The 12,500-nt window shown below is 44.0% G+C and overlaps 1 protein-coding gene across 1 annotated transcript in view; it reads right to left on the bottom strand.

The window, feature by feature from the left end:
* htr2cl1 (5-hydroxytryptamine (serotonin) receptor 2C, G protein-coupled-like 1) overlaps positions 1-12,500 on the bottom strand; it is a 126,304-nt gene that overhangs the window by 15,781 nt on the left and 98,023 nt on the right. The window contains exons 3-4 of the mRNA XM_062517002.1: positions 7,368-7,514; positions 3,988-4,862 (exon numbers count right to left, since the gene is read on the bottom strand). Of these exons, the coding sequence (XP_062372986.1) occupies positions 3,988-4,420 (433 nt within the window). The 5' untranslated portion in view covers positions 4,421-4,862; positions 7,368-7,514. The remainder of the gene's footprint in view (positions 1-3,987; positions 4,863-7,367; positions 7,515-12,500) is intronic.

Genomic DNA, 12,500 nt, shown 5'->3' on the forward strand with positions numbered 1-12,500 from the left:
GTAATTTCCTGTTTTGGTTCAACACCTTTGTCTGTCTGACTGGGAGAGAGAGTGCGGAGTGACCTATTAATCCTGATAATGGGTGTGATTCACTCGTCTCTGGTCTTATGACTCACTCGTAATGGGAGTTAGACTGAGACGTCTGATAAAGTTGGAGGGAAATGTCTTAATTCCCGCTAAATGGACTGCGGAGTTCTGTAATATAATTAATTATAATAATACTCCTGTTTATCGCTGTCTCTCTCTCTCTCTCTCTCTCTCTCTCTCTCTCTCTCTCTCTCTCTCTCTCTCTCTCTCTCTCTCTCTCACTCTGTCTCTCTCTCTCCCACACGCACACACACGTACGCACAAACATACATACTCAGACATGCACATGCATAGACACACACACACACACACACACACACACACACACTGAATAATGCAGGGAGACTACAGAGTCTATATATTGAGCACCGGGGTTGTGGCGTTCTCTCTGTCACACGTCTGAGACCAAATAGGACACTTGAAAGCGCCGCTGTCTGATTGAGAAGATTGACTCAAGGAGCCTCCACAGGACATTTCACTGCAAAGAGAATAAGCAATCACTGAATCCTGGAGACAAAAAATAAAGAATAAAACAAAACTTAAAGCGACCTGTGCCACATAAATACTGTATGCGCTTGCGTGTTTTTGTGTGTCTATGTGTGTATGCGTGCATGTCTGTGATAAAATATGAATGTTTTTAACTGCACATCAAAGCAAAAATGTATGCTGATGTGACAAAAGTCACACCACTGAAAAGTTCAGAGGTTCACATGATGGTACTGTATATAAATATATGAATATATAAATAAAATATTTAAAGGTGAAAGGCTTCTTGTCTGAAAAGTTTCTGTGTCTACAAGTACATGTCTATCACAAATCTTATGACCTCAAATTCAACTAAGTACAGTAAGTAAGTAAGTAAGTAAGTAAGTGAGTAAGTAAGTAAGCAAGTAAGTAAGTCAGTAAGTGAGTGAGTGAGTGAGTGAGTGAATGAGTGAATGAGTGAGTAAGTCAGTCAGTCAGTCAGTCTGTAAGTACTATAAGTAAGTAAGTAAGTAAGAAAGTGAGTGAGTAAGTAAGTAAGTAAGTAAGTGAGTGAGTGAGTGAGTGAATGAGTGAGTAAATGAGTGAGTAAGTCAGTCACTCAGTCAGTCAGTCAGTCTGTAAGTACTGTAAGTAAGTAAGTAAGTAAGTAAGTGAGTGAGTATTGTAAGTAAGTGAGTGAGTAAGTGAGTGAGTATTGTAAGTAAGTGAGTGAGTGAGTACTGTAAGTAAGTAAGTAAGTAAGTAAGTGAGTACTGTAAGTAAGTAAGTAAGTAAGAAAGTGAGTGAGTACTGTAAGTAAGTAAGTAAGTAAGTAAGTAAGTGAGTGAGTACTGTAAGTAAGTAAGTAAGTAAGTAAGTGAGTGAGTATTGTAAGTAAGTGAGTGAGTAAGTGAGTGAGTATTGTAAGTAAGTGAGTGAGTGAGTACTGTAAGTAAGTAAGTAAGTAAGTGAGTAAGTAAGTGAGTATTGTAAGTAAGTAAGTAAGTAAGTAAGTAAGAAAGGGAGTGAGTACTGTAAGTAAGTAAGTAAGTAAGTAAGTAAGTAAGTGAGTGAGTACTGTAAGTAAGTAAGTGAGTAAGTAAGTGAGTGAGTGAGTGAGTGAATGAGTGAGTGAATGAGTGAGTAAGTCAGTCAGTCAGTCAGTCTGTAAGTACTGTAAGTAAGTAAGTAAGTAAGTAAGTGAGTGAGTAAGTAAGCAAGTAAGTAAGTCAGTAAGTGAGTGAGTGAGTGAGTGAGTGAATGAGTGAGTGAATGAGTGAGTAAGTCAGTCACTCAGTCAGTCAGTCAGTCAGTCTGTAAGTAAGTAAGTAAGTGAGTAAGTAAGTAAGTAAGTGAGTGAGTACTGTAAGTAAGTAAGTGAGTAAGTAAGTGAGTGAGTACTGTAAGTAAGTAAGTGAGTAAGTAAGTGAGTATTGTAAGTAAGTAAGTGAGTAAGTAAGTAAGTGAGTGAGTACTGTAAGTAAGTAAGTCAACGTATCTATGTAGCACATTTCATGTGACAGGCACAGCAACAAAGCTACAACAGCTTCACTCAGTGTATGTTATGATATGACATACTGTATAGGGACAGTGTGCAGGCAGGTCCCTGTTGTTCGTCCAAGGTGAAAAGAGCAATATCCTCCATATCCTACTGTATACAGCCAAATAGATAATGTTTCTCTATCCCTATAATATGGGTAGAGGGTCAATATTTCTATCAGCATTATAATTTATATTCTTCATTGTCCAAGTGCAAAGCATACAAGTAAACGGTATACACTGTCCTGGAACATATCCCCGACATTCTAATTACGTTTTTTTTTTTTGTCCTCAATAACGCAAACAAATCTTCCAATTATTTTGGCCATTTAGGCAAGTCAGGCTCTGGCACAGGGACTGGACACGCGGCAGCTCCACAGTCATAACGAGCTGTCTTATTCCGTGTTAGTCCGTGATGCCGCCTTGGGTAATGTAATAAACCGCAACACGGAACAAGGACAATGCGGTTAGAGCCTCGGCTCCTGCCGTTTAAGTTGGGATCACCGACTCACACTGAAATGGCACGGTGGGAAATCGGAATGACTTGCTCGTCAGTCGGAAGGCAAGAATGTGCTTACAGACAGCGGCAGCGGTAAAATGACATCCCATAATATTGTCTGGGTGACGAGGCAACGAGGGAAGAGGAAAGGGCAGGAGAGAGAGAGAGAGAGAGAGAGAGAGAGAGAAATCGAACAACAGAAACTTTTACTCTTAAATGTCACTGTTACTTTTGATTGTGTACTACTGACATTTATGAGTAAATCTAGCTGAAACTCCCCACCTAGTGGATGGCAGACACTTTTTTTTTTTTTAACATATTCAGACATTCAGTTGGGGTGAAACTTAATGTGAATAGGCTATGAAATTGGTTTTACGGAATACTTTTATATTGTCTTTGGAAATGCTGAATTTAATCATTTGTTTACATCAATTCATGGCATGAATGTAAGACTGTGCGCAATGTGCATATAAATTGGAACTCATAATGAGGCTTGGGGAAAATTCCATTACTGAAAAACTCCACAACTGGACTAAATTAGGCTTTCACAATACCGAAAGTTTGTGATTTGTTACTGCTTATGTTGAATTAAATCCAAACCAAAAAAAAAGGCAAACCAGCCTCACTTTTGCTGCCTTCATTTACTGATCTTTTCAACGATAAACTCCCTAAACCTCAAGAGCATATATTATACTGCATTCCATGCTGTTTGAATGGTTTGCTGGTGTATGTTTTGACAAATGCTTGGCTTAAGTGGCGGTGAGACTACATAAATCACCTCCCATAGGCTTGCACAGGCAGGAGTCCAAGACCACAAATTGCTCTGGCCTGCGATGCCTTAATAGCATAAAAAAAACCCATACAGCTTGGCTATTATCTCCTTAGCAATGCCTGATATACAAGAGAGTACACAAACCTAAGTAGGTCGCAAAGGACATCTTCAACTTCAAAAACTTTAGTAGGATTTTACAGAGCTTGGTATGAATGTGAAGGAACATGCAGTCATATGCACAACTTGAATCAGCTAGCACACACACACACACACACACACACACACACACACACACACACACACACACACACACACACACACACACACACACACACACACACACACACACACACACACACACACACACACACACACACACACACACACACACACACACACACACACACACACACCTCACACACCTCACGGTAGAAGATACAGATGAGTGAGATGGACATTACAAGGATGATCAGCGATGAGAAAAACAACTCACCATAGAGGATGTTGATGAGCGAGATGGGCATGACCAGGATGGTCAACAATTAGTTAAACAACTCACCATAGAGGATGTTGATGAGCGAGATGGGCATGACAAGGATGATCAGCGATGAGGAAAACAACTCACCGTAGAGGATGTTGATGAGCGAGATGGGCATGACCAGGATGCCCACCAGCATGTCTGCCACGGCCAGCGAGCGCAGGAAGAAGTTGGTGGCGTTCTGCAGCTTCTTCTCCATGGACACGGCCATGATCACCAGGATGTTGCCCCCGATGGTGAGGAAGATGATGATGAGGATGAGAAGCGCCGGCCAGTTCTTCGCCTTCATCGCCACCCGCTCGCCGCGGGCATCGACCGCCCCGTCGTCGTCGGGTCCGGCGGCCGGGTACTGCGACATGTTGGCGCCGTGCTCGGCCCAGACGGCGCCGGTCTGGTTGAGGAGCGTGACGGTCGAGGCGTTACCGGGCCACGCCGCGATCCATCCGACGACGTCCAGCGAGGCTGTGGTGGAGCCGAAGCCCCCCAACAGGGGCCCCACGCCGTGGGGGGTCCCCATCATCGGAGCAGGGGGGAGTGCTTGAGCCAGTCTGAGCCCCCCCCCTTTCGCCGCCCCCAAACCAGCACCAAGGGGGGCCTCAGAAACAGACACTTGTGGAGCAGAGTCCTCTGGAGGCACCACTAGGGGGCAGTGGTGAGCCGAGCGGAGCTGGAGTCACTGATAACGGCACCAGCGGTGGAGAGCAGCTCGGTGGTGTCCGAGAGGCTCTCAGCGGGTGGGTGGGGGCAGGAGGTGGGAGACGGGATTGGGAAGGGAAGGGGGATCTTGGTCCGCCTGTTCCGCCCACAGGGACGAGAGATGAAAGATCTCCTCAGACGCCAGAGGTGAAATCAGGAGCATGGTCCAACATCCGGGACAGTCACCACATCCACGCTAAACATGGAGAATGTCTGGCTTGGCCTCTTTGATCTTTTTAATCTTTTCTTCACACTGTAGGTTCAACCTAAAAGAGAAAGCAAAGTTGAGGGGCAGACTGCATCAAGGACCTTCTTTTCATCTTCTGAATACCAACAGGCGAACAAAAAATGCGTTCAGTCACAAATTTGTATTCTGGAGAGAATGTCTAATGGTTCATGAGCTCTTTGCCTATATTGAGTTTCTATATTGCCTCAGACATCCCATTCCATTTCTTAGTGCAATTATTGTGCTTCTAGACGCTAAGTTTTACAATGACACAAAGTAAACGCTACATCCCTCTTTAACCTTCTGTGCTATCTTCACTTACTCAGCCTCATGGAACATGGAAAATCCTCCAGAGATAGAGAGAGAGAGAGAAAGAAAAAGAGAGAGAGAGAGAGAGAGAGAGAGAGAGAGAGAGAGAGAGAGAGAGAGAGAGAGAGAGAGAGAGAAAGAAAGCCTGAGTGTTTGCTCCTCTTGGAGTGCAATTTCTACCAGTGCAAGGCAATCAGCTGGGGCAGAAATGGGCATACACACAAACACACACACACACACACACAGACACACACAAACACACACACACACACACACACACACACACACACACACACACACACACACACACACACACACACACACACACACACACACACAGACAGACAGACAGACACACACACACACACACACACACACACACACACACACGCAGACACACGCACGCAGACACACACATAGACACACACACACAGACACACACACACATACACAGACACAGCAGGAAAAGGCTAATTGAGTTCACGGAGGGAGAAGAAGATGCGGAAAAATCACTCCACTCCAGTGCTGCCTCGGTACATGCATGCTCATAACTTGTTAGAGGAGTCAGTTGATCGTAGCATGGGTTTCGAGAAGGCATGGGTTTCAGAAATCGGAAAATCAATTTCAATCTTTTTTTTATTATTTTTTTTTAATAATAATTCGATACTGATTCATGAAATCCTGACATCAATATTTTAACATACTCTAGTCCGTTTTGGTATTATCCTGTGGAAGTATGAATAAAATGTACATTAAGGGCTTATGTCGAGCAGATACCATCATTACACACAGCACAAGTGTGTACAGTTCCCACTGCACAAAGCGTAGATTGTTTACGTCCGTTGGGCTCAGCATACTTTGAGTTAAAAAGAATGTCAACATTTTAGAACAGCACTGGGCTTGCCAATTGCTGGTCTCTTGCTGGCCAATTAAAATCTAGGAAGGGCCTGGACAAACATTGTCAACAATGTTGATAGTGGCAGAGGAAGACTACAAAGCCTAAATGAGCTTATTTTGTCTGTTTGTGTCGTGTTTTGGTCAGCTGAACACTAAGTGAGGTTTAGTTGGCTAATTATATAGTTAGCTAGTTTGTTACATGAGGCATTAAACAATAGTTCCGAAAAGGAAGTGCTGGCAGATGGTCTTGTCAACCTGTAAACAATAAACAGAATTTATATGGAATCGAAAAAAAAACTGGAAACCAAACTGAAACAACTCAGATGTGGTGAGAATGAGGGCAATTTTCAAGAGGTTTTGATTTAGATTTAATAGGCTCAAGGGTCGTCCTCGAGATTAGAAGATAAGTTCTGGCCTAGACTAGTCAAATCAAAATTCAGTACCTGTTACAGGACACTCTGAAGTGAAAGTCGACCAGTTGTTGAAAAAAATGTTACAGAACTTTTCTTAAAGGACACAGTTGATAGAGCTGACTTTCAAATAAGATCTGGCCCAGGTACTACAAATTTGGCTGACAGGAGTGCTACTCTTTGAGTTCAAGGGCATATCCAAAGCATTAGAAGATTTAATGTTACGCATAACCCCATTTCATTAAATACTTTTTTTAATTTAACACAAAGCAGTATGCCTTGTACTTTCTGATAAGACTTTTTTGTAATACACTGAGAAATTAACAAGTTCAACCAACTCCTCTAATGCATTCGATTTGGTCCATATATGATTCACAGGTGGCCCAGATTTTCAACTTGTCCCAGAGTTGTCTGCCGTTTCAGCATGAAACATTGGAGGATTTGGACTCATTACGCATGCAGCCTAATTGCTATTCATTAGGGGCCTGTTTATTAGGGAGGCGTTGTTCGTTAACGTAAACGTCTATATCATCATAATGAGTGACAAGCCACTAATTGTTCCCTACACACAGACAGGGGGTATCTTATTAGAAAGCTATTCCAGACACCCAAATCAAATAAGGCCCGCATAATTGCGGCTATTATCCTTGCGTTTACCCTTCATCGATCAGCGGCCTGTGACATGTGGACATATTAGCGACGTCACAACTCATAAAAACGCGGGCCCGACGCAACAGCGAGAGTCAAAATGAAAGACAGGAACCAGACCCGAAGCTCATTCCCAGCCAATGGCGATGGTTTTAAGGCGGCCTGGCAGATCCCTATTGGTTCATTATAATGATTGATGGGCCATTTGGCCACTCATTTTAAAAGTGTTCCTCCAGCACTCATGCAAATGTAGATCAGACGGAGTCAGTGGGGGAACTCACAAAGTCGCTGTTGACGTTTCGCGAGCATTTTCTCTTTTCTTTTCTTGCTTCTTTTCTTGTTTTTTTTCGCTCTTCTCTTTTCTTTCTCTATGTTTTCACTCCTTTTACTTCATCTCATTTCTGCAGGGCCTGCGGTGCGATCTCCATCTGTATCAGCACCAAAGAGGAAGAAGAGAGAGAGAGAGGATGGAGTGACAGAGAAAGAGAGAGAGAGAGAAAGAGAGAGAGAGAGAGAGAAGAGAAGGCAGTGAGTTTGACAAAGAGAGGGAGAGATGGAGTAAAAGGGTGAGGAGAAAGAGAGAAAGAAAGAGATGTTAAAATAACCAGGGGATCGATTACTTCAGCAGGGCCTATGGCCTATGTACAATGCACAGCTGCTGTTTTGAACAAAATGGTTATGGCAACCCTGTGGGAATCTCTGTGTTACTGTGTACTGTAGCAAACCAGCTCACGATGTCAGATGTCAGTTTTAAAGCAACAAACAAATCACACACCATACGCACAAACAGAGCATTTGGGTCAGGATTCATGTTTCCTCATATTAGAAGATGTTCACAATTATGCCTGTGAAGACATATTTGAGGAAGGTATCCACACACACACACACACACACACACACACACACACACATGCTGAGCTTTTCCAGAGACAGTAATTCCCACAGATTGATCCAGACTCTCCACGGTGTTGATACGAGGAGCTGAGATGTTCCTGTGATACGGAGAGCAATAATTCACTTATCCCCCCTCACGGATCCGGCCCCCTCTCAGTCACACACAGATAAACACAGAACACGCAAACAGAAATAAACAAACAAAACACAAACCCTCAAAAAACCAAACACATCGCCAACAAAATCACTTCCTCTGTCCCTTGGCACAGCAACACACGGAAAACATCTGCGCCTGAAGTTATAAGAAACGTTTCCTAGCTATTAAATATAATCAGCTATTTTTCATATTTTCAAATAATGGCCTGCCCCCAGGCCTGAACTCAGGCACAGTGCCTGACTAACTTTTTGAAGCCTTACAAGGAGGCCACACTGGGTGCGTAACTGAAGTGCTCTGTTCGCGACGCTTGAAAATTGTTTTAGAAGATGGGTCTTTTTTTTCTTTTTTTTTACATACGCACCGTTATCACATCTGGTGTAGACAGCTCCATTAAAGCTAATTGTTGCAACTGATGCCGCACGAACAGAATACCGAATTGCAACGGTCACGGATCATTTCGGTTGCACTCAAGTAATACTGCTGTAATCTCCCAATTCATTGTTTGTAAATTCTCATGACTGTGATTGTGTGTGTGTGTGTGTGTGTGTGTGTGTGTGTGTGTGCGCGCGCACGTGTGTGTGTGTGTGTGTGTGTGTGTGTGTGTGTGTGTGTGTGTGTGTGTGTGTGTGCGCGCGCACGTGTGTGTGTGTGTGTGTGTGTGTGTGTGTGTGTGTGTGTGTGTGTGTGTGTGTGTGTGTGTACAACATGGTCAGTGCTGATAAGAGTGATCACAAGGCACAGAGGGACTCTGCTTGGGTCAGGTTTGTTGGGACAGTGGTATCATAGAGGCTACTAAACTGGGCTAACACGCAGCAGCCAGAAAAGCTGAGAGTTTAAAGGAGAAATCCAGCGATTTTTTAAACATAAATTTCCATTTCTCGAGGACAAGAAGCCACCTGCTTTACCTGTTGAAACCAGCAACTCGAGTTAGGTAAAAAAACGACTCTTTTTGTTCTTTTCGTACTGACAGTATACTCGGTGACCTTGAGAAATAACCTTGAGAAACGGATATCTATGTGAAAAAAAATGCGGGATTTCTCCTTCCAGCCTTCCATTGTTGTGTCTCTGAGCAAAGCACTTGACCCCAGCCGCACTGCTCCAGGGATATCGGCCTTTGTCAGAATCAACGTATGGAAGTCGCTTTAGAAAAAAAGTGTCCACCACATGAATAAGTACAGTAAACAAGTGATAAGCATGACTCACACACATCACCCACACAAGTGAGCACCCAAAAGCACTTTTCGGGAAGAGAATTTCGGATTCATACTGTAAATAGGACATCTGGAGGGGCGACGATGAGAAGGAAACAGAGGTGTACGAGCTCAGAGGCGTGTATGAGGATGTGTGTGTGTGTGTGTGTGTGTGTGTGTGTGTGTGTGTGTGCTCTATTAAGACAAGGGTGTGCTGACAAGAGAGAGTAAGGGAACATAAATGGACTTAGCGCAAGATTTATGCATATTTGCGAGAAATGTAGTAGTATGTGTCTGTGTGTGTGTGTGTGTGTGTGTGTGTGTGTGTGTGTGTGTGTGCGCGTGTGCGTGTGTGTGTGTGTGCGTGTGTGTGTGTGTGTGTGTGTGTGTCTGTCTGTCTGTCTGTCTGTCTGTGTTTGTGTGTGTGTGTGTGTGTGTGTATGCACCAGTATGAGTATGTACGTGTGTACGTGTGTATGTGTGTACGTGTGTGCGTGTGTGTGCGTGTGTGTGTGTGTGTGTGTGTGTGCACGTGTGTGCGTGTGTGTGTGTGTGTGTGTGTGTCTGTCTGTCTGTCTGTCTGTGTTTGTGTGTGTGTGTGTGTGTGTGTATGCACCAGTGTATGAGTATGTACGTGTGTACGTGTGTATGTGTGTACGTGTGTGCGTGTGTGTGTGTGTGTGTCTGTCTGTGTGTCTGTGTGTGTGTGTGTGTGTGTGTGTGTGTGTGTGTGTGAGACTGTGATAGCCTAATTGTTTCTGACTCTCAGCAGGCACTCTGACTCATAGAAGTGTGTGAGTCAGCCCAGAGACAACAGATACGTAGTCTTCCCAAGGGAGCACTGGCCTGAGGAAGGAAGATCATGGCACAAAAGAAAAGGAAGTAGCGTCTAGGTGTGTTGTGTGTGTGTTCAGGGGGGGGAGAGAGAGAGAGAGAGAGAGAGAGAGAGAGAGAGAGAGAGAGAGAGAGAGAGAGAGAGAGAGAGAGAGAGAGAGAGAGAGAGAGAGAGAGAGAGAGAGAGAGAATGGATGGACAGACAGCCACAGATAGACAGATAGATATAGAAGATACATAGAAAGATAGATACAGTAGATAGATAGAAAGATAGATAGATAGATAGATAGATAGATAAAGCCATTGAGTACACACATTTAGAGGGATAGAAGGATATAAAGAAAAGTGAGGAGATAAAGAAAAGAATGAAAGAGGGAATCAATAGAAAAAGGGATAGAGCACATGTGTGAGGGAGAGAGAGTGAGTCTGAATTGCTCCAATTGACAGACAGATCATATTTAACGTGTCCAGTCTTCCCTGGGCAGCTCAGGTTGGGCCAGGCTGGTGCCCTTTCCAAGTGGCACAATATGGCAGCATGTACGCACGCACGCACGCACGCACGCACGCACGCACGCACGCACGCACGCACGCACGCACGCACGCACGCACACACCACACACACACCACACACACACACACACACACACACACACACACACACACACACACACACACACACACACACACACACACACACACACACACACACACACACACACACACACACACACACACACGCACACAGGCATTATATAGCATACAGTATGCACCTGCTGCCTCTGAGCTGAAATTCAACTTCGGCCAGCAGCCAACACATACACACACACACACACACAAATAAAAACGAACACCAACACACATACACATAGAAGGCACACGCCCACAAACACGCAACTTTGCGCACACACTTCAATAGCTGATGACAAACTAATATAATCATAAACACCAAGCTAAGTAAATATTTGGCAAGGTAAGGTGAGGTAAATTCTGGTTTCATTGTGACGTAGGGTTCGCAACTGCCACTCCCCTTTAGGAGGCAAACGGGAGGTCCGGTGTCAGTGTATTTCTATGGGAGAAATAAACATTATCTCGGATTATGACCAATCCCTTAGCCCTACATTTAGCAATGCAAGTAACAAACCCATATTCTACAAGGCACACGTCTTTCTAACATTCCCACATTGAAATCGTATTTTCCAGCGAGATAAACGCATAGAAAAATAACTTTGTTAGCGATCTGTCTCTGTCTCCGCTAATAGCGCAGGCCGCCTGTTCTCAACGGCACACTGCCTCTGCTGCTTCTACACCGTTCTACACTGATTATTTCGTCACCGATCACGCCTCTTTAGGAGGCAGGAAGTGGTGCCATTTCATTCCATTGAAAAACCCCTTTATGTTTCATCTTAGTAATTTTACAATATTTGGTTGCACTGTTTACCAACTGAGGTCACTGTTGCAAACAACAGCAGAGTGAGTAAAACCAGCCTGATCTGTGGGTGATTGGATTTTGCTCTGCAGCTCAGGCTGGAAACCTGCACATTCATCTCTTCTTTCCAGGTTTGCTGGAACCAATCACAAACTGGCTTATCCACCAGGCGCACCCGGATCGTTGGTCTGATTGGTTGAAAGACTATCCAATCGTACAGAGTCATTTGGACTGTGCCCATAGACCACGCCTCTTGAGCAGTACAAATACAGTGCAGACTCCACAGACTAATGCTCAATACATACATACTGTATAGTCCACCTAGACTTAACGGTGCAGTGAGCGATCATACAACTGGGTTGACAAAATTGGCTCCACCAATATCTTAGCAAACTCATTCATATTGCATTTGCTGTGAAGTCATTCTCATTCCAACATTGTCTTCATAGAGTGCGCTTCTCTGGGACAACCAGTTTAGACACGCCATCATTTGTCTGGCTGATACTGAAGGGGATTTATCGAACTCTCACCTGAAAGTGTAAAATCATAGGCTGCTTGTGGCATTGGTGGCAGAGGGAGGCAGGTGTGTTGACTACACAGTACTGTAAGTTATCAGGGCTGTCAGGAGGTACACACACACCTCCGGTTGTAAAACCTCAGTGGTATTCCCTTTGCCCTTCAACTGGCACATTGCCCCTTTTGGTGCTTTTTAGATCAGCTGTGCCACCAAAGAAGACAAGATATATATCTGAAGCTTTTTTTCCCAAGCAGAGCGCAGGCAAAACAACTTGCCAGTATTACAGCTAAAACTGGCTTCTGTAATCTTTCAACCAAGGCTATAGCAGTCTCACTGAAAGCAGGGTTACATTTAGGTCACTTCACTAAATCAACGAATAATTTTATATGCAAGAAA

The sequence above is a fragment of the Sardina pilchardus genome, chromosome 16 (genome assembly GCF_963854185.1).
Source record: "Sardina pilchardus chromosome 16, fSarPil1.1, whole genome shotgun sequence".
Classification (NCBI taxonomy): domain Eukaryota; kingdom Metazoa; phylum Chordata; class Actinopteri; order Clupeiformes; family Clupeidae; genus Sardina; species Sardina pilchardus.